This window comes from Taurulus bubalis (assembly GCF_910589615.1).
Source record: "Taurulus bubalis genome assembly, chromosome: 1".
Taxonomy (NCBI): Eukaryota; Metazoa; Chordata; class Actinopteri; order Perciformes; family Cottidae; genus Taurulus; species Taurulus bubalis.
This window is the reverse complement of record NC_136589.1, coordinates 21026632-21049522: the sequence shown is the minus strand read 5'-3', so window position 1 is coordinate 21049522 and position 22891 is coordinate 21026632. Positions and strand designations below refer to the sequence as shown.

At 42.2% G+C, this 22891-nt stretch overlaps 2 protein-coding genes across 2 annotated transcripts; both read right to left on the bottom strand.

Moving 5' to 3' along the window:
* Positions 1–195: 195 nt before the first annotated feature.
* On the bottom strand, positions 196–16088 carry LOC306737208 (kinesin-associated protein 3-like; the record flags this gene model as incomplete). The annotated part of the gene is made up of 20 exons (XM_079218914.1): positions 196–1998; positions 3088–3172; positions 4290–4443; positions 4805–4890; positions 5038–5136; positions 5392–5517; positions 5621–5786; positions 6011–6123; positions 6511–6619; positions 7080–7180; positions 7383–7545; positions 8635–8813; positions 10061–10150; positions 10412–10545; positions 10630–10729; positions 11861–12002; positions 12558–12619; positions 14188–14345; positions 14741–14872; positions 16060–16088. The coding sequence occupies 20 exons, from the start codon at positions 16086–16088 to the stop codon at positions 1896–1898; spliced, it is 2331 nt and encodes a 776-aa protein (XP_079075040.1). The 3' UTR covers positions 196–1895.
* Positions 16089–17196: 1108 nt separating this feature from the next.
* On the bottom strand, positions 17197–20378 carry LOC306749306 (phosducin-like; the record flags this gene model as incomplete). Its single annotated transcript, XM_079232578.1, has 6 exons — positions 20302–20378; positions 19131–19191; positions 18778–18914; positions 18365–18584; positions 18097–18209; positions 17197–17385 (listed from the first exon to the last, which is right to left on the bottom strand). The coding sequence occupies exons 2-6, from the start codon at positions 19177–19179 to the stop codon at positions 17197–17199; spliced, it is 708 nt and encodes a 235-aa protein (XP_079088704.1). The 5' UTR covers positions 19180–19191; positions 20302–20378.
* Between the last annotated feature and the right edge of the window lie 2513 nt (positions 20379–22891).

The following is a 22891-nucleotide window of genomic DNA, read 5'->3' as shown; positions in this document are numbered from 1 at the left end:
CCATCCATGAGAAATCTAATACAATATTTTGAAGAAAGCAAACCAGAGGAAATGTATTTCAAGCTTGTCATAGGCTAAAAGATATATACAATGCCTTTTGGTGCAAAACATAAAACAACGCCAAGAAAGCTCCATGGGTCCCATTATGTTTGGGATGTTATGAACAAAAGGAATAAAAAAATAAAAAGTCATGTGTCATGAAATGTGGGATTTATTTTTTTAAAGAACCTGAGGATGAAAGACAGTGAGAGAGATGGAGAGTCCAGTACTACATTTACAGTGTCTTGTTAAGGAGCAACAAAATCAACTATTGTAAAAAAATAATAATAATAATATACAGATTAACAATAACTTAAAGAAAAAAGAAAAAAATAACTTTTTGTGCAAAATATGCCTAGAAGTAACACCGCATGTGGTTCATTGTCAGTGTCCTCCAAATACAGTATGTGTGACGCCCCTTTCCATATGTAGTTTAGTCAACGGCACAATAAATTGTTGTAAGAAAAACAAATGTCACATTTATACATTCAGACGTGTTCTGTTGCCGAGCAGTAAGGGCCCTGCAAAGGGCACATTATTGGTTCTCTTCACCAAACTGGGATTTAAATTGATGAGAATCGAGCCACAATTGTTTTAATTATACTTGTTGTCGCTCATAAAAATCATACCAATAATGTTGACATTCACTATGTAACCTAGCTGGAGAGTAAACCCTTTCTGACCACAGTGAACATTATTTTAACAAAGCTAAACACCACTGAATATGGCTGGAAGCAGAATATTTTGTTGGATAAAAACATGTTATGAACTTTTGGAGATGGTTGCATCTATCCTTTTTCAAAGACTTGACTTTTGGACTCGGGTCATGTGATGATTTAAGAGAGGAGGATCTGTTCGGCCTCATTGACGTGAACGGGGGAAGGAAAATAACTATTTATATTTAGATATGTAAGGGTTTGTACTGACAAGATGTTTTACAAGTTGTAAATGTCTCTTTCCCAAAGTAAGTCAATGGGGAAGGCTTTCTGGGCCCAGAGGTGTCACGTGACTGACCCGGAAGTTGTACTTCGACGGTTTGGCCAAGGCTTCCTGGGGGCTTGGTTTATGGTAGCAGGTCAATAACAGATGTTTATTATAGAGTGACATCTGCATTGATGGGAAGAGAGAGTCGACCTCCTCTGCAGGGACAGGGTTTCTACTTTCGTCCCTACTGAATAAATGATAATACTGTTATGGTTTGACATCAGTAAAATATACAGAGAAAGCCCCAGAGAGGGATTCCACTCGAGCCGGGGTCGGTTGGGGCTGAAGACAAGTTTGCCACTTCTTGTGAAAGCACCATAAGTTCTAAGGATCACGAACAACATTTTACAGTAACATGGACAAAGAACTGCTATGTACATGGTAGTGCATGTGAATAACATGATACTGTAGGTAAGCATGTAGACATGGAGTGAGAGAGCAGTCAGACTGTTGGCTCTCAAACCCTTGACAGGAACACTTGACTAAAGGTTTTTTTCAGTGGATTTGAAGCAACAAATATTCATTATTATAGGAAAACGTGCAAAAACGTATCAACATACATTAGAAATGTTAAGTCTCTTCACATTCTTTAAATGATAAGCTGACCCACTGGGAAGTCACTACAAGAAGGCTGTGGCCAGTGTGGAAGGAAGACTACTACTTTTACATCATGGTGAAGGATTGAAGCGGGCAATGAAATGTGTCGTTTATGTAATAACTACTTTATACTCAGGAGTATTATGTATTTCAGCCTTGATGATCAATGTCTTGGTGACTATACCAACGTGAAGCCTTCAGTCATGAGGGACTAGCAGTGAATATGGGGCTGTGGACATGCAGGAGTGGGTCTAAGGGGACAGGACGTCCTGCGTCTACGAGTACTGGTAGAAGGGCTGCTCGTCCGGCCTGAAGCCGTAAGCGGTGGCTGGTCGTCCAGGTGACGAGCTGGTCTGGTCGAAGACGTCGTTGCCATCTCTGGAAAACAAACAAAGCCAGAGACTTGCTGTTTATCCAACTTGCTGGTGATATATACAATTTTCCATCCACCCTCTCAGTCGTTAATATGAAAATCTAATTTGACTGAAACATTACAGCCTATGAACTCCTCTTCTTCAAAATGACAAATCAGAGGTCTTTTTTTAAATACAGGTTGAAAAATAGTCTGAACAGATCGGGATTAAGGGTGTCACAATATGAAAATATTGATGTTGTGAGCATTGTCAGAAGGAATATCACAATTATTAATATAAATATTTATAATATAAATAATGAACTAAGATATTTATAATCGACTATATCCTTTTACGTTTAAGTCATCTGTATAATTAGGGGAAAGACATTCTCAAAAAAAAAAAAAATTTATTAAAGTTTCTCAAAAACTAGGTTTTACAAGATTACATTTGTAAACACACAAATAATACATAATACACATCATGATAACGTTATAATTTACCTTCTCCCAATGCTCAGTAGAGATTGAACGCATCATAATGGAACTGAATGAATCTCCGTTAACAGCTGTTAGCATTAACCGCCAACATTAACACAGATTTATTGTTCCCAATATTGCACTGTCAGGGATCAGCAACTAGAAAGCATTATGATGGTTAAACTGGTCATGATGGTGGCTCACACCTAGTCAGCCCATATGAGGCTGACATCTTTACCGCTCTTCTCTTTAAGTCTTCAGGGGAATGGCACTACTCTCTCATACAACAAACACACCATCGCACACAAACGAGCTACGTGAGTCGCACAAGCGGACATTTCACTGCACACAAACACACTGTGCTGTTAAATGATCAGGGTGCACGCTGCACATGCTCCTTTTGGTCTAGTTCTGGAATACCATTCATGAATTGAAGTTGCTTTTCCACACCAACACATTTACAGTTGAAGTCCAACAAACTCCAATTCTGGAAGAGGCATAGCATTAAACCAGCTAAATAAAAGGACGGAAAAGACGGGACACATTTTGTGTTGCTTTGGATCATTTGTTTTCCCTCCGAATCCGGTTTAAACCTTCTTGAGGCAGCTCATGTTTCTGGAGTTAAGTTCACTCACCCTGTGTGGAGCACGTCTCCATTTTGAGGCTGGAGGTCATTGAAGAAATCCGGGCTGACTGAACCGTCTGCTGGAGTGATTCCATCTGAAAGACAAACACGTGAGGATAACACATTATCATCTTTTCGTCTTTTCCTACACCCGTTGCTGAATAAGTCATGTATTGAAACCAGCACAAGGATCTGTTGATACCGCGACACGATAGAGATGAAGATAAAATATGAGTTCCTTTTAACCCTTTTAGTACAGAACTCGAGTATTTACGCAATCGACGTAATTCCAACGGGTTCTGAACGCTAAGAAGCGTAGCTTTCCAATGACATGCGGCATTTTGCAGTCCATTACGTTAATGGTATGAAGAAACGCCGGCAAGTTTTTCTGTGGGGGAGGGGTGGAAGTGAGCCGAGCTGAGCCCAGCTGAAGAGGATCAGGGGAGAGACGTTGACTGGCTTTTCACTGCTTTTCACTGAACTTTGAGTGGCGTTTTCTTTGGAAATAAAATGTTGTGGTTGTAAATAATAGTATTAGTATAGTTTATGGGAGTTCTGCCACTTGCTGGCCCACCTAAACCCCCCACTAAAGGTCACTTTTCTGTCCCCACAAACACAAAGAAGGACACTGGGAAAATAACAGATAGAAGGCCATTTTGGGGAGGAAACACTGTACTAGCTGCCTGTAAAAGCCTGCCTGGATGTGTGAGTAGGGCAATAATGGCTTCTGTCTTCAGCTGGACAGGAACTGCTTCAGGAAAATAAACAAATCTCTAAAATGTCTGGACATGGACACATATAAAAGCCTATAACATGGACTCTAAATGCTTTGGGCAAACAAAACAGTTTGAGAAGATGTAAAATAGGTTAAATTTCATTTCTGTAATCTCAAAAGCTTTGGTCATGTTCATTTTCAATTATTTAGAAGAGAAATATATGATGAATATGTAAATACGTTTTTTTCATTATTTATTTTTTACACAGTGTTTTAAGCCTTAATAACATATAATAATGACAAATACTTGCCAGATTTTGAAAGTTACATTTCTTCTGAAAAAAGGAGCAAAATAATTTTGCCAAAAGGACATTTTTTGACATATTTATTGGACAAAAAGGACCAGACGGACTGTCATCATTACAGATCTAAAAGGGCTAATGGTCAACCTGAAATGACCAGCAGTACCATCTTGCAGACCAGTGTTGTGCGTGTACCTGCACTATAGAAGAGATCGGTCCTGTCGTCGTTATCATAGAGATATGGTTCAGACTCGTCCGCTTGGCGACTCTCCACCATCTCCAACCACTGGTTGTTATGGAAACGGAACTTCTCCGACTGAATTTTCCTCCCCCACTCCTCATCGTACTCCTGGAAGATGAGGAAAAAAGTAGATACATTAGAGAACAACCTACTGGCATGGACAGAAAGGTGTGTGTCTACTTCTTAATATAGACAGGACTATATTATTGTATACCAGACAACAGCTTCTGTCCTCTGGCTGTGAGACTCCTCAACTCATCCTCCACCCTCCAGATAGATATAAATATATATTATTGTATTACCCCTGTTTTTGTGTTTTGTTATGCAGCAGAATGGGACTGCAATCTGCATTTTGTTGTGCCACCCTGCTGTACAATGACAATAAAATACCCTTGTATGTATGAGGAGCCTCATGTATTGCTTCACTCAGGCTGCTACCCGTGAGTGTGTTAGCAGTGGGTTCACTTACAGCGATGATATCGAGGGTGTTGTCACACACTTTTCTGATCTCAGCGTTCTTGTCATGCATCAGATCTATCAGGTAGGCTGGAGCCTCTGCAGAGAAGGTTAAAGAAAGACATTTCTTCGAGGGTGGTGCTGCATGTAACCCTGTCTCACCCGAACGTCAGCAGCTGTGAACCAGCCACAAGACTCTTTCATGTGTAAATTAAGGGGAGACAGAGTGCACCATGGGAAGGATACGGGTGTCTTTGATGATGACGTCGCGTGTGGCTTGGTGAAACACCATCTGATAGAAGACGTAGACGATCTGACACACAAACTCATCGTCCTCCTGTTGGGCTGCATTAAAAAAACACATTTGGAAAGCGGGTCATAAAACAGTTTTTTTATATATGAGGTGTGACATATCTCTCTTCTATGTGTGCCCCTCAAAACATCACTGGAAATATAAAATAGCGGCTAATTTGGCGATCAGTTATTGAATCTTGAAGACTTTTACATTAGAGAGCTGACCGACGTCTCAAAAGGTGAGCAAACATTTATCACTCACTGTGTCCGTGTGTGTGTGTGTGTGTGTGTGTGTGTGTGTGTTACCATTCAGCAGCTCAATAAGGGCAGGAATAATGCCAGATTTCGCCAGCATGGCAGCGCAGGCATCGTCCATGGAAACTGTTCCGATCATAATCACCACCTCCAGGATGAGGTCATCTTCTGCTGAGCCTGAAACACACAGAGGATTATAGAGAATGTAACTTTATTAAAAAGGTATAATGTGCCGATAATAATTCCTCATGTGTATTCTCTAGTCTAAATGGACCTGCACCTGGCTTAAGTCTGTCTTTGAGGTAGGGAACCAGGTTGTACTCCTTCAGCACCAACTCCCAGTCCAGGTCAGGGATGGTGAGGTTGGCCAGCGTCCCGAGACACTCCAGAACCCACTCCTCCTCCTCCTCTGCACGGATCTCTGCTGCCAGGTCACCAACATAGTCCTGACAGATGCAAACAGAAGACATTCTTCATGACACCAAATCCCTCCAGTAAAATAAAGACTGCTCCTCCTGCTCGCACTACTCCCACACCAACGTGGCGTTAAAACAATGTGTCCTTGCGGGATTAATAAAGTCTCTATCTAACAGTAATACTTGTTAAAAACTTCCATTGTTCATAACCATTAGGGGAGAAGTATTCTTTGTATTGTGTATGTAGAACTCACTATGAACACTGGTTTGGTTGGTCCGTCATGTTGAGAGATGTTTCTAATCATCTTCATCAGAAGGCCGTCTCTCATCTTCAGAGCTCTCTTCATAAGCATCTTCAACCCATTTCCTCCAGATGAAGACAAACAGAGACTCTTGTTCAGTAAAGTCACACACACACACACACACACACACACACACACACACCTTGCTGAGTCAGACTCAACTCAATGGTGATGTACTATTGAGGCTTTTTGAATGAAGCTTATTTTGATGAATATAACTCATCAGTACTTGCTTCCTTTTCTATAAATAGCATAAAATAGAAGATCTACTCGAGGAAAAAGTGTCAGGAACTTGCAGCAATAGTGAGCCATTATCTGGTCATCAAATAGGCCAAAAATCAAAATTTTGCTTCAAAGCTTTACAATCTGTACAACAGGATGTCATCGCATTGGGGAAAAAAAACTAAGTGGGAAGGGAAAAAATGCAGAAAAGGCAGCTCAGCTTAATATACCTTCACACATGAGCTGTGCGTTTCTCTTGTTGGCAGCCAGGTTGATGCAGATGGAGATGAGCTCAGCTTCGGTGTCATCCTCACCGTGCTCATACAGCATCTGCATGAGCTAGACAAAGACACCAACTGGAACTTTAGAACTACCAAGGTCAATATCAATATTGAGGTTAACAGTTCATATTTCTTATAGGAACAATATGTTCATTTAATATCTTAAAGGAAACATGCCCAGTTATAATACTGGCTTCACCGACAACAAAATATGTTTTTATGGTTTTGTTTTTCCTTGTGTGACCCCACCCACTGCCTATTTCGAGATATGATGCCAGATGTAAAACTGATTGGCACGCAAACACAGCGTGCTGCTGCCATGGAAGCCACAGAGATAACGTTGGATTCTACTCAACCTAAACTTGCTGAGTTGGCCCATTTGCTGCTGAAGCAGTGAGCTCCAGGTAGGGGTCACGACTCTCAAGGTCACTCTCTCCAACGTTTAGACTTTAGCCTGCAGTATGGTAAACGCTAGTCGGTGTTATATATTGCTCCTTGAAGTTGGGGTTCCATGGTACCTGAGGTATGCAGTCAGTGTAAACAAACATGCCCTTAAACCGGTCGTCGATGCTGATGTGATAGAGGATACGCATGGCCACCTGACGGTTGTTCTCGTCACCTGCATGACAGCACACAAAGCAAACACCAAAGAGACTCTTACACCCGTTATTATTGAACACAATTTGCAATGGGTAAAAAGTTAACACTACCATCTTAAGATATTATGTCAAAACATTATGGGCTCAGTAGACTACTCTACTGTGAATACAGTATCGTGTACATGCAATATAGACAGTATATACAGTAGGTGTTAGTGTTACCCAACAAGGCCGTTAATTTAGGTAACAGTCCAACTTCCACCATCTTGGCTCGGAGCCCAGAGTCAAAGGAGAGGTTGAGCAGCAGACGCAGAGTCAGGTTCAGCAGGTCTTCATGGTCACAGGGAACGAGGCGAGACAATCGCTCCACAGTATCCACCTCAGCCTGAACATCACAAACACAGACACAGATACTATTTGATGGGGATCTGTCATCGCAGACCACATGACAACCACATATTTAGTTTAGACATTGAAAAAATATCCCAATTTCAATTCTGGATGAAGCATTGATTACAGCTTATGAGAACTTTAAACATTGCCTCCCTCGTTATATCCTTAAAGCCAAACTCGGATGCAAAGGTGAACAGGAATGAACAGGAATCCAACAACATGGACACCAGGCAAATATTTCAAAGAGTAAAGACCCTCACTGGGTGTTACCGAAGACCCTGTCACTTCTGCAAGAACTACTGCAAATCAGTTGTTGGAGCCATTTCAATGGTGGCCTTTGGGGAGGGCAGTTGGTGGTCTACTTTTGATACAGGTGGGACAGACAGCGAGGCCAATGGTCTTTGACCGTGACGCAGGGTGAAGGTGGTGTTGTTATTTTGAGAGATACTTTTGTTCGAGTTTTGAAAATAAATGGATTGGCATTTCCAACTTTAAAACCGAAACCGGAGCCACACGTACATCACTGACCAGAACAACATTACCAGCCAGCTGTCAACATTAAGTCCAAAAGCCTCTTCTGTATGAGTTATGTAGATGTCACAGAGAAACCCCACTGCATTGTGGGCTTTAGTTCAAACGAAGAGACAATTTAGAAGACAATAGTAGTACACACACACACACACACACGCAGGTGTTCTGTGTTCATATAATCTTGAATCTCTAAATCATTTTCAATACATTTTGCCAAGTAGACTAGAGGCATTTGAATTTTGCACAAACCTAGCGTGTTCCTTGGGATTATCTTTTAAAAGGAGACTAGAATTTTAGACTTTTTTGAGACAAGATTAAGTAAGAGACTTTTAATTAGATTTACCTAAAAGGTTGACTGGAAGAAGGTAAAAGTGAAAGGCTTTGATTGAGGTTTATTACTTGGCTCATGGTTGGACTATCAACCACTAGTGGCATCTCTTGGGCTCAGTGAAAATTAATACGTAAAATGATATCTAGGGTTTCTCTCGGCCCCCCCTCCCTGCATTAATCTGGGCGGACAGGATGAGTTCTGAAAAACCTCTCCACTCACCATGTCATTCTTGTTCTCCAGGAAGATGGACAGCTTTTTGAGGAAAGAAACCACCAGGACCAGCAGCTCCTCGTCATCCCGTTCAAGGACTTTGACGAGCAGAACAACAATGTTTTTATTCCTCATCTTCAGCTCCGTCCTCGTGTCCTCAGCGAGGTTCAACAGGAGGTAAAGAGACACTGGGCGGCGGTGAACAGAAGAAGGGAGAATAAATAAGAGATCATATCAGCAACTTCTTGTGTCAGCTCTTCACAATAAACAATTATGATAAATATGGAATTATACTTCAAAACTTTGTGTTGTACACTTCATAAAGCTACTAGCTATGAATACAAATAATGCTTGGAGATAATGGAATAATTTAGCTCCACTCTACAAAGTGGTAAGTATGGTGAGAAAGTCTTAACGTATATGTCGTAAACGAGTTGCTGGGATGGGACAAGGAATGCACTTTTGTCTGATCTTAAAGCTGCCGTCTGCAAACATCCATAATAATCTCTTGACATATTTTACTACGCACCTCCTCCTGGCTCTGTGTTCAGGCTTCACAAAATACTTTGGCCTCTAACAGGTCATTCCAATGGACTGTACTTGTAAAGTGCTTTTCTAGTCTTCGGACCACTCAAAGTGCTTTAACTCTAAATGCTATTTACACCCATTTATACACACTAGATCGAACCGCCGATCCTCTGATTGAAGGGCGGCTCTGCTCTACTGAGCTACAGTCGCCCCAGGGAGGGTGTTCCCATTGGCTGTTCTACAAATGCTGATGCGCCCACATGTCCCTTCTTTATAGTGAAAGCCGGATTCAACAGCAGAATATCCTGCAGGAAGAGTTGCTGGTCCAGCATTGGCAACACCGCAAAGCAACCCAAACAAGGACCGTATCACAGAAACTGACAAAATCAGTGAAGAGTTCCAGAGATGGAGAGAAAATGTTTTGCTAACCGTAGCCGAAGGTTTAGAGGCTAAACTATCAGCAACACTTTGTCTCCTTCTCTGAAATGCCTCTCTGATTTTGTAGCCGGAGCCTTGAATCACAGCACGTCGTCTCAAAGCGTTTTACAGGCCCACAAGTCTGCAAAGAAAACGGGACTCAATAAACAGATCGGGATGATGTTTGAAATTATCGACTACAGTTACTGTTTGAAGCGTGAGCTCGGAGCTGCAGGACAATGTCTGTATTTAACATGCTTTTTTAATTTTTTTAATTGGCCTTATCCAGAAAACCGCCGACCCTGGTGGAACCACTTGAATTACAATGTTCTGAATGCTTATTATGGATATTTTTTTTGCTGCCTAGCCAGCTTTTATTTGGAGTTCACAATTTTGCATCAACCCTGCATTCACGTCACAGAAAAGACAAACGGGTTCTGGTTGTGTCTATCGCTACGGTACGACAACAGTGTTGAAAGGGCCGGTCCACCTCTGAGCAGCTGCTCCTGTTTGGACAGAAGGCCATGGTACTTCCTCACTGCTTTGTCCTGGTCCCTCCTCAGAGAGCCGTCCTCTGGTGCTGACTCGCGTAAACAAACAGCGTTAAGGAACACACACACACACACACACACACACACACACACACACACACACACACACACACACACACACACACACACACACCATCTGAAAAGGACTGACTAGTTGATGACTATTGATATCTAATAGGGGAGGTATCTACATTTTTGGCATCTAACCGTTTAAACTTTTCCTTAAATCCTTACAGTCTTCTTACAATAAATGACTACAAATAAATAAAACAACCCAGACGACAGCCGATGAAGGATATAAGCCTTGTTTTTCTTGCGTAGCTCCTCGCGCCACACGTCGTGTCTCTTCAGTTCGTGCTCCACCACGCTCATGCACAGTGCACCTATTTTATAATGACTCACCACCCCGTGGAACTGGGAGAAACTGCAGGAGGGGAGAAGGGGCGCACTGTGTGAAAGGAGGAAGTAGAACAGTACGACACACCAGAGGGGCGTACGCGTGTGTTACCTGGAGAAGCAGAAGAAGATGTAAATGATGATGGTAGCCAGCTCTACACTCTGTTTCCAGTCCTCCCTCAATACTCTGGCCAGAGCACCCAAGGCTGCCTCTACACACACACACACACACACACACACACACACACACACACACACACACACACACACACACACACACACACACACACAAATGGTTTTAAATCCAGCTCCTTAAACACATCAAAGTACCAAAGGAGTGATGAATGATGGAAGACATGTGTTGCATCATTACTCTCTCTGAAATTAAATCAGTTGTATGTATATCTTAATTGTCATCACTAGATAGTAGTTGCTTTCACTTACATTGAAGGGCTGGACCTGACTTTAATTTTTTAGATAACGCATGGTGTAACGGTACATAACAGCAGATTTTTTTTTTTAAGTCAATTGCTACTGCTGCTATGTTCCGATAACCCTAATATACATATATATACATATAAAAGCAAATGGGACAGGCAGCCATGTCGTACTGCTGTAAAAGCTGCTATCCGTTTGAAGGGTCTCTGACTAAAATACATCCACACATGAGGATCCTCAGTGGGTTTTTCTCCTGCAGCTTGTTCTCTTGGCGGATGGCTTTGATTGGGCGCGGCCATTCTAGCGACGCGCCGATACGTCATCAAAGACGTCAATAATGTGGGACAATCTCCTCAGCACTGTCCACCTCACTGATGCTGCACCAGGTGAAAGCGTATCATATGCAATAATGTTTAGACTATGGACACCTAAATTAAAAAATGCATGTAGAAAGAATGAAGTTGTGACAAAAAGAGGTTTGGACATTTCTTGATACCAAGATGCAACACGACGTGGACGTGCTGCTCTGCATCGAGTGGGAGAATATCTGGATTTTGGTTTCATTTCAGCTCAGTGGGAGTCTTTAGTGGACAAGTTGTTGTTGTAATGTTTATGGACTGAGGAGGCTCACACACATACTGCTACTGAGTAGATATTAAACACTGTTTGGGCACTTTTCTAAATAAAAAGGGAGCTCAGATTGATCTGACTGCTTGTCTTTCTTCATGTGCAGTGATATAGAAATTATAAATATATAGCCAATCTTCACCGACAGAAAGTACAGACACGCTCTTTGATTGGCTTCAGCTAAACAGCCTTAGCGATTGAATGTAAAAGAAGAGATGCATGTGGACGGAGGAAGGAGCTCCTTTGCTGAATACTGAGCCGGTGGAGCGATGGAGTACCGTTGTGTAGCAACTCCTCCAGGTTGTCAGGGTTGCGGGCGAGCTGCAGAATGAGAGCAGAGCCTCTGATCTTCTCTGGGACGCCTTCGTAAAGCAGTTCAATGTACTCATCCACTCTGGTGACACTGGCTTCCTCATCCAACTGCACAGACGAACAGGAAGCACAGACACGCACGTCATTGACCTATAACAAGGCATGAACTAATAGAGCGCTGGAGGAGGGCAGAAAATAAATTCTGTGGCAAACAAACGTTTGTAATACGTCCATGTTTTGTTCAGCCAGATAATCTGATCTACAAATAATAATGATTGATAATGATTTTTGAAGCCTGAAGCGCCTGACCATCAGCAAACCATTCAAAGAACCCAGTGACTTCAATATGAGGGAACCGGAAAGACAAAAATGCTGAGTCACTTCTGGGTTTTAGGACTCATTCCTGCAGCACTCTGTTCCAGTGAACAATAAACTTGATGTTTGCTTTAGGTTTTAGACTCTCAGCCGTAGTGTAAATTAGATTCAATATAATGCAATTAATGAATAGGGAGTATTGTATGACACAGAGGCCTCAAATCAGATTAGAGAGGAGAGTGGTCATGAAACAGACATAATTACATTTACAAAGTGCTCAAACTGAAAAGGCTGTGAAGGAACAAGACACATGAACAAACCAGCAGAGTCAGCGTTTTCATTTGTTACCTCCATTCCTTCAAACGGTGTCAACTCTCTGGGTTTCACTGTTCTTTTCTCTTTCTTCTCCGCTGGCGACACAAAAACACAGGATGGAAAAATTACAGGATTGCCTTCAAAGCTTGAATGTTTGATTCATTCTTCGTATGGTTTATCATTGTATTAGATACCGTGAGGCTCGTTACAGTAGTCAGTCGTACATTACTTGTAGTCGCGTTGCCAGAAGTCGCGTTGCCGGAAGCATTTCTTTCCCGTTGTATGGCCTGGCGTGTGCTCCTCTCGTTCCGCATGTTGCACTTTTCTAGCGCTTTTAGACGCACATAAACGTCAATATGATCTCAACTTTGTTGTCTTTGAGAGAGAGTGAGCACATTTTTACGTTAATCACAGACAATCGGTTGCGATCGTTTGTGTGATCAGCCTTGAGGTCTGGTGCCGGACTAGATGAGTGAAACTAATTGAAGTTGGCCAACAGCTTTGTGATCAAATTCCTGATGGTGGATGTATGGCTGTCAACGAATATTCGAAATTCGAATATATATTCGAATAGTTGTTAAAAACAGAATTTCGAATGTGAAAATTAATATTCGAATGTAAAAAAAAAAAAATGAAGTATTTTGGAGGATAATTATCGTGAAGAAAAAGTGATATTAACCCCGAAAAATCTAAAGAGTGATGTCTGGAAACATTTCGGATTTTGGTCAGTTGATGGGAAACTTGTTGAGCCTACAACTAAAGTAGTGTGTAAGCTATGTAAGCTAGAGTTAGCTTACCATTCAACGACAAGCAACTTGAGGCTACATCTCCAGAATGTGCACCCAAGAGAATATGGCATAAAATGTGGAACTTCAGCGAAACAGCCACGTCTGGATACGTATTTTGCGCCGTCCACCACAAGTTCTTTGTCTGCGGCACGACAGGAGGCCTGCACGCAAAAGTTGATTTTGTTCGTATGCAAGGACATGAGGCCGATCAGTGTGGTGGATGGGATCGGCTTCAGGGAGTTCTGTGAAGCATTGGAACCGAGGTACCTTATCCCTAACCGCTAACAGCTTAATGCACTGGTTTGATTATTTGCCGTTTCATGCCAAGGAAAAGTTCCATGTTTACCACAACACAGCTCGCTCGGAGCGTTCAATGTCGGTTCTATACTGTAAAACTTCAATTAATGTAAATAATATTTGTTTCAATCTCTGAATGAAGCCTGCCATATTTGAGACAAGAATCGCAAACTTAATTGCTTTCACAAAACTGTTATTGTTGTCGTTCATTTAAACAGCTATGCGCAGAGAGCACGACGATGTGGGAGAGAGAGAGAGAAAGAAAGAGTGCGTGTGTGCGAGCGAGAGGCCAAGGTCTGCAGTCTTGGCCATTAGTTCATTTACTTATTTTTGTGTAGGTAATATGTTGTTAGAAATGTTTAAACTTAAATAAATTACCTATACAAGTAGTTATGTCTCGTTGTATTAATTTGTCCTGTTATAGACGTGCCTAATGCGCAACCAGAAAGTCGAATATGTTCGAACATATGTGTTTTTTTAAAGGGAATATTCAAACGTAATTTTTTTGCAATTTTGACAGCCCTAATGTGTACATTAGGACTCCACAACGAGGGTGTAGAAATGGTGACGGGACTGACCTTTCCCCTCCACAGGTGATGACTTCCTGTTCTGTAGGTAGTAGAGGAGCTGCTCCACCTGGGCCAAACGTGACGAAGGGATGAGTTTACACTCCTCCACCACTTTCTTGGCCAAGGCTCCCACATCTGTGCTCGGAGAAAGACTTTTCACTCGGATACTGGAGGGAGGAAGAGAGGACAAATGAAAGGTTGATCTGACACTGGTCGACTTCAGCTGTTTATTTTTTCTTACAGGTTTATAAGAATTCAAGATTGAGTATGTGAAATTCAAAACTTAGTAACCTCCATACCTGCAACAGAACATAAGACCATTGCAAAAATAAATATGAATTAAAAGAGGTAGAGAGCGATGAAATCTGGAGTGGATGGCGAAAGAAGGAAGATAATACAAATAGAAAATAAACTGTAACCATGAATGAAAGTTAAATGACAATTAAGTAATTCCTTTAGAATTCAATTAGAGAAAGAAAAAGTGATGGAGGAAAAAAATCAACAAACCAAAGCCTCACTGGAGTTCATAGAGTTCTATGTAGGAAATCCAGAGTGCACTCACATTTTTTGTCCCTCCTTTCGTTCGCCCAGCATGTGACCTCCACTTTCTCCCAGTATGGAGGCCTCCACTTCATAGTGGACCACAAGGGCCTTCTCTGTGGGATGGACATCCAAACTGCCCGCGGTCACTTTGCTTTGGGTGATAATGGACAGACAGAGAAGTAAACAAAAACTGTGTAAGACTCCAGTGAAGTCATTTGAAATACATATGTGATAGCCCAGCATTGGGCGAAAGTTGTAAGTCAGTGCTGTCATTCAGCGTGACGTCAGCCGTCAAATGGGTGCCCTTTTCCACATTTGGAACGTAACCACATTGCTGAGGTTCATATCATACAGGTCAATAACTAAATAACGCACTTTAAATGCTGATACATATAGTAAGAAAAAAAGAATGGAGAAAACGTTATTAACATGTAACCATCAACCAAAACAATAAGGATATAAGTTACATGGGAAGACACGCCCAGACAGCGACATAACGTCACCGGCTGCTTATGTTTCCATAAAGGGATGGATAATAATACAACATAGCTCCACTATGAACCAGTTCAACACAAGACAGATAACCAGCAGCGCAATGTACCGGTCACCGGTCCACATTAGCTTGCTAGCTGTGTTAGCCGCCGGTCAGACATCCCAGCCCCCCTTTGGGGACGTAACGCCAAACCCCGTTTAACGATCGGTCGGTTTAATGGCGTTGTGGTTACCGGCGAAAATATACATCGGTAGAAAAATTAAATACGTCTCGTATAATTTTTTAAAGGTCTTGTGGTCGACTCGGTATAGTTTAAATTCACCACGTAATACAGCTTGGTAATTTTCACCGGTACACAGATAATAGGAGGTAGCGCTGTCTTCTAAGAAGGGGTGGTTTGGGAGAGACGTGACTGTGGATCGAGCACGCCGTGTGGAAAATGCTAGATTTCTTCACGTATGTATTTTATATGTGGATTGCGTTACATGCCGAATTGATTGGTGTGTCATCCTGGTTTACAAGTGCCCCAAAGACATCTCACTCATGCTACTAGCGTTACCCAGTGAGCAAGTACATATGCAATGGCCCGAAGTTTGACGAGTAGCTGGTGTGGGCTTCTCTCCGTGCAGTGGAGCCGCAGGCATCACGGCTCACCAGCACCGTGGGGACGGAATACGTCTCACCTGGTGCTTATTAAGGGCCATCATTAGAGCTGACACACGGTGCTGCCATGTCGTCATTATATTACCGTACACGGAGTATTGTAGTAAGGTTAGCCATCGTTACTTTTCACCCCCCAAAATAATATTGAAATAACGTAAAGTTCGTTCTTTGTTTCGTCTCACCGTTTGAGGTAGCGCGCGTCATCCTGCATCTTCAACAAATGTAGTTAATGTTTCAGATTTTGACTGAACTGCACAGCTCGGCTACATCTAACGGACTCCTCAAATCACGATCCTAGAAATCCGCGTGCTAATCGCTAGCACCACTGTCAAAACAGCAGGAGAGGACTACAAACATGGGCTCCACCCTGGGTTAATGGTCCCAAAGTAGAGACTTTCAGGCAGCGTTTTTTTTTTCCGTGCAGCGGACACATACTCCCTCAGTTAAAACAATTGGCATGAGATAATAACCATAATGTGTACCACAACACTTGTTAATCTACAAATCAACACCGTTTAGCATTGCACAGCAGGTTGAGTGGCAGCAGCTGCCTGTGAGGCTAAACTCGGGAAATAGCATACATTGACGTGTACCCAACCAGAACAACTAGGTTGATTCATTTTCTATTACATTTAACTTTCAGGCTTTCAAGCCGTTCCACCTTGTTAACTCATCACCCGTGATGAAGCATATAAGGGCTCTGGTTTGATTGTACATAGAATTGAAAGTACTTGTATTATTTATGAAGTTGCCAAACAAAGGACTTGTTTTTTAAATTGGCTTTTGACTATAAACATTGACTATTGCAACTATCAGGGGTATATCTGGGCTTATCCTCCACACTCCCGAAATGAATGAATACAACATTTATTTTTTTGCTTTACAATCAGAGTGGCCCACCTGATGCCCATGTCGTCTTCATGACAGGTAGTGATTGGATTGTGGTTACTAACATTATTATTTCACCATGCCTTTGAGGTGGTTGTATGGTAGACGGAACTGGTCATATGGGCCCTAATTAAGATCCAATGTGACACAGACAGACACAGACAGCACTTTGGTAATGGAAGCTTTTATTGGACAGCTGTGATGTGACTGCAGATACTCCCTCACACCAAGCAACTAACTGCTTCTAAATACAATCTGCATTCCAGCGTGTGTGCTGGTGAACGTTTAATCTTGTGTGTTTGTCTGCACATGCAATGTAAATGCTTTCTTAACTCTGATACAGCCTCTTCTTGTTTACTCTCCCTCTGCCTTCCTCCACTCTCCACCACATGGCCTCCACTCTTTGTCCCTTCCTCTCGTTCTCTCTCTCACTATTCTACGTCCTCTCCCTCGTCCTCATCGTCAGCACATGCCGTGAACTCTTTCTCAGGTAGCAGGCCGTATTCGTTGAGAAACCCCTCCACGTCCGTTGCGAAAAAGTCTTCATTGAAGTGTTTGGTAACAGCCAGGAAATTCCCCAGTAGCTCCCCAGCTTTGTAGACCAGTAGTGCGGGGAGAACCTGGAGGGAGATCAGCAGGAACATAAGTGGACCTGCAGGCCGTCTCTGGGGTCGATCAGTTAATAGAGACCGTGACACTGGTTTTAATGAAGTCAGTGCTCAGCACAATCATGATAAATGTTTTTTTAATAACAAGGGGTATAAATCACTGCTACTCCAGATTAACAATTTGTTATTTTGTTATTACAACCTCTAAATTAAAGTGAAAAGTCAGTTATTGTTGTTATGCCTGCAAAGCTTTCCATTCCAGGATGATTTAGTTTACAATGATAACAGTGTGAGACGCATCACTTCATATTCATTGTAATCTTCTGAAACAATGGGTCCTTGATTAGGTGCCGATCAAATCGGTTCCATTCTTTTGTTTTCCTGAATTCTGTTTTCAGAAAGGGTTGATGCTTCACCATGTGTGAAAACTGTGTTTCAAATGTCAGTTTTTCAATCAGCCATCAGTCTAACACAATGTGCAGAAGGGACTTTTATTTTCTGCGATATGTCCCAAGTTTAGATCCACTGGTTTTATAGTTTCAAACAGTGGATTCCATTATCATCGCTGTTGAATGATGCAACACTTACACTGAAACTCAATTAACACCTCACAGTTCATGTGAGGTGTTAATTGAGTGACTACACATGGGACTATTGTAATACCATAAATTATTAATCTAGTCTATTATTACTGATGGTTTTGGTTTGGAACAGTTTACTAACCTCGGGGGCGAAGCGCTCAGCAGCGCCTGTCGCCACAGCATCAATACGACAAAATTTTATGCTGGAGTACTCTGAAGCCAGACAGTCCAGACACGAGTTCAACTGCTCACAACCTGACACAGGACAAACAAGCAGAACGATTAGCCGACAGCACTGCAGGGAACCATCTCACGGGATACTTCTGCAGTTTATGTTGAAGCAATGAGATTATTCTGTGCAGGAGCTGTATCATGAGTCACTGAGCTAAGAGTAAGCAACAAAAATAAACCTTTGACTCCGTGCTGGTAGATGTGGACTACCACGAGGGTCAGCCGGTGTTCCTTCTCTATGACTTCCAGGAAGGCTTCTCCGGTCTCGAGCTCGTACACTTCTTCAAACGTGGGGCCGAAGCTCAGGCGCTCGTGCATTACCTGCATACACTGTTTTCTGTAGCGTTTAAGGCAACGCTCGTCCTCTTCTTGGATCATTTCGTACTCCTGAACACTCATCTAGAGGGAGAGGAAAAGCATGTTACGGCCTCACTGTTTTTGTTAAATTTCAGAGGATTCTCTTGGCAGACGTTTGTGTCCGAAGCGACATGCAGTAGATTGTTGTTGTTGTGTGTACTATATGTTTTTGTCTGTCCCTCTGTACATATCTTTTTGATTTTGTTGGTAAATATCTGTGCAATTGTCTTTCCACCTTTCGGTTGAGTCTCTCCTTGTCGTCCTCCCGTGGACTGGACATTTGTCTGAGCAGCTCTCTCTTGCTTTGGGGGACAGTTTGATCCACGCTGTCCAACTTAAACCTCCTCCAGTCATTAATTACACCTTTTGGACCTGCAGATACGAAGGACATGCCAACAAAAGCAGGACGTCAGGAAGACATACTTCACGTACAGTTGAAACTGCATGTCGGTTGACGCCTCAGTGAAACTTTTTATAGAGACAGAATTAATTGGTTTGGAGTCAGAATTGTACATCTGATGATTTCCAAGAGCGACACTGTACAGAGCGAGTTCAGTCTACTGCGTCTTCCTGACTTGAGCCTCTGACCTGTGTGATTGGCAGGCAACTCCTCCTCTTCCGGGGTAGAGCCAGACATTCTGCTAGCAGTCTGCAATACAGAGAACACACAAACTGGATGACCTGACCATACATTGGCACATTTTACTCACTCAAATGCATGATAGATGGGTCATGTATGTGTCCCCTGGTATAGCTGTGCAAAATAAAAGTTGAGCTAATCCTATTATTCACTTCTTGGTGTACCTCTTGGTCATTTTACATGACATTGTCTGCATGATGCCAAAGGACAAATGAAAACCAGCAGACAATAAAACACAGCCATGAATTCAGCTGGGTAAGCAATGTTGTTAGGGTGAAAAAGATGCCGTCTTAGTGTGAACATGGCCCGAACAGCACTATCCAACACTTTGACAAATCCATGTGTAACTGTTAGACACATTGTTATCACAACCACTTACTGTGAGCTGGGCTGAGGTTTACTAATCAGATTACGTTCAGATTACCGGGACTCTGACGTGTACACATGCCTAGGACACCACGTCACCTTTTTGTAACCCAAATAAAGTATTATTCTATCGTTGTGATCCTAAATATTTAAGATTAATCTCTGGTGACACACTAACATTTTTGAGAAAAAAGAGGAAAGAATATGTTGTATGGTCTATTTAAAGCGATAGTCAGGATTATTTGATTTGGGGTTGCATGAAGTAATCATTCAGTGTTTTACACACCGTAGACAGGATTGGGTGGGTCATATTACACGTACCAAAAAAACTGGCAAATTACCCATTCATTTGTTTATTCATTCATGTGCAATATCAATGATACACTGGTAGAGGCCATACTGGTAGAGGCCCCACTGGTAGAGGACATACTGAAAGCCGTGCTGATACAGCTGAGCTGTCGATAACAACAACACTGCGTCAGTGGTCAAACTGATAATGGCCATAATTTGATAATGGTCAAATAAATATATTTCTTGCGTGGTTGGCTTGAAGTTATTCAAATGCAGTTCAGCCAAGTGACTTTTAAGCGTTTTAAACACGGCATGAGAAGACTTGAAAACTAAAACACTTGCATTTTAGTGAGGAGAAACTATACTTGTAGCTTCAGAACTCAGAAGATGATAGAGTACTAGACATTGTGTATCTAAACTAAAACATTGTGTATCTAAACTAAAACAGAAAGAAATTCTTACCTCTGCGTCTCGAGTGAGAACTGGTGTCTGTCGGTTTCTTACAGCTTATTCTGTTATTCAATCTTTGCCAGTTGTGTCTATCTGTGCTCTTCTGACAATCTAGGCTTTCACAGAATAGCGTATCCAGATATGGAGGATCGACAGGAGGAAGGGGGACACAGGTTTAGAAAAGGGTGGGCAGAGAGATGAGGGAATAAGCTTTATCTTCACTGTCATCTGCATCGTCACTGTCACTGTAATATGATGTTGTCTAATATGATTATCGGCATTATACCAGGCTCAGGGTTATGGACTAATGACTGCAAAGTAGACAAGGCATATATTTATCCGGTTGCCAGTTTTACATTTCGGTAACCTATCTGCCATTTCCTCAGTGACCTTCCTCAAATTTGTATGCATAATGAATATGTGGATAGTTACAAATGTACAATTCAACAGTGGCAGTTGGTGTTGGTTCCATCCATCCACTTTCAGTCTGGGGGGCAGGCACAGTCAGACTTAAGACTTTCCTCTTTGATATCAGTTATAGTTAGGGATGGGTATCGTTTGGGTTTTTTCCGATACCGGTGCTAAACCGATACTTTTAAAACGATACCGGTGCCTAAACGGTGCCTGAACCGATACTTTTTTATTGCCAAAGCAATTTTCTTTTCTTCAAATTGAACAATATTATTAACTGTTTAAAGTATACTATAGATATAAATAAATAAGTACATACAAAACACGCTTCAAACTACAGCTTCAAACCTTTTAACTTCAAACTATAAAAATATATATTTATAAAAAGAACAGACACAAGCATCAGGTGTTCTGATGGGACCGTGTGCAACAGAACTCAGACTCTGTTGGATTCTAAAACTGCTGCTTTACTGGACTACATGTCATCATTAATATCAACTGGAGAGATTTGTTCCATCAAGCCGAGGACGGACGTTCAAAAGCTCGTGCTCGTGTCTCTCGTGTCTTCAGCGATCTCTGTGTGTGTGTGTGGGTGTGTGTGTGAGCGCTGGAAGCCCCGCCCCCTCGAGCCCCGCTCTGCATGCAGGCAGACAGAGAGCAGAGCAGCGAGTGTGCTCTGATCCGCGCTATTTTAATAATCGTTTTTAGCGTGCGGACACCGCACTACCTTTTTAGTATCTATATACCGTGCAACTTTACAGAGTAGGTTAAAAAAAAAAGTATTTAAATCGGCTCAGGCACCGGAAGGAAGCACCGAAATCTGCGTTGATTTTCGGTCCGGTAGGTACCGGACGTGTTGGAACCGGTGCCAGTATGGCACTCGGTACCCAACCCTAGTTATAGTTAGGGCTGGTTCAGGTTTGCCCTGGTCCAGCCCCTAGATATGCTTCTTATAGGCTGCTGGGGGACATCTTGGGATACAATGAGGTCCTCTCTCCTCTTCTCTCTCTCCTTCTGGAAGAATTCATGTCTCTTAAATGCACATTACTAACTCTACTTCTTCCCCGGAGTCTTTGGGCTTTCTTGCCTCACAGGTTTGGATCGTGGCTGTGTCTGAAAGCCGGTCCTGCCTCCTGGGTCCTGCCTCCTGCCATGGCCCTGCTGATGACCCTTCTCTCCATCTCCTTCTTTTACATGAATCATGGTTATCTGGATCGTGGTCCTGCCTGACACCTCCTGCTATTATTAGTATTAGTTGCATTGCTATTAGTATTGCCAATACCATTACTGCTTCTATTATCATTTGTATTCTAATACATCCACTGTTGCTGTTATTTCTGGTAGTTGTAACTTTTCATCATGCCTACTACTCATTATATGAATCATTTCTGTCGTATGCATTGAATGTGATATAACTCTGTTACGTTCTTCATTCTGTACACATGACATCTATTGTTCTTCTGTCCATCCGGGGAGAGGGATCCTCCTCTGTTGTGCTCCCAAAAGTTTCTTCCCTCTTTGTGTGTGTGTGTGTGTGTGTGTGTGTGTGTGTGTGTGTGTGTGTGTGTGTGTGTGTGTGTGTGTGTGTGTGTGTGTGTGTGTGTGTGTGTGTGTTGCGTGCAGAAACTGTTCGTCAGTCTCGTGGTTCTGGACTTCAGACTTCTGTAGCGTCAGCCTGATGGCAGGAGCGAGAAGAGTCTGTGCTGGGGGTGTGTTGTGTCCCTGGTGATGTGGTGTGCTCTCCTGGTTACTCTGGTGGAGTAAATGTTCTGAAGAGCGGTAAAGGCTGCTCCTGAGATGTACTGTGCAGTTTTTATTACACGCTGGAGTGCATTCCTGTCCTGGGCAGTGCAGTTTCCATTAAGGATGGGTATCGTTTGGGTTTTTTCTGATACCGGTGCTAAAACGATACTTTTAAAACGATACCGGTGCCTGATCCGATACTTTTTTATTGCCAAGGCAATTTTTTTTCTTCAAATTGAAGAATATATTAACTGTTTAAAGTATACTATAAATATGAACAAATAAATACAAAACACTTGACTTCAAACTACAGCTTCAAACCTTTTAACTTCAAACTATAAACAATATATATTAAAAAAAGAACAGACACAAGCATCAGGTGGCCTGATGGGACCGTGTGCAACAGAACTCAGACACTGTTGGATTCTACAAACTGCTGCTTTACTGG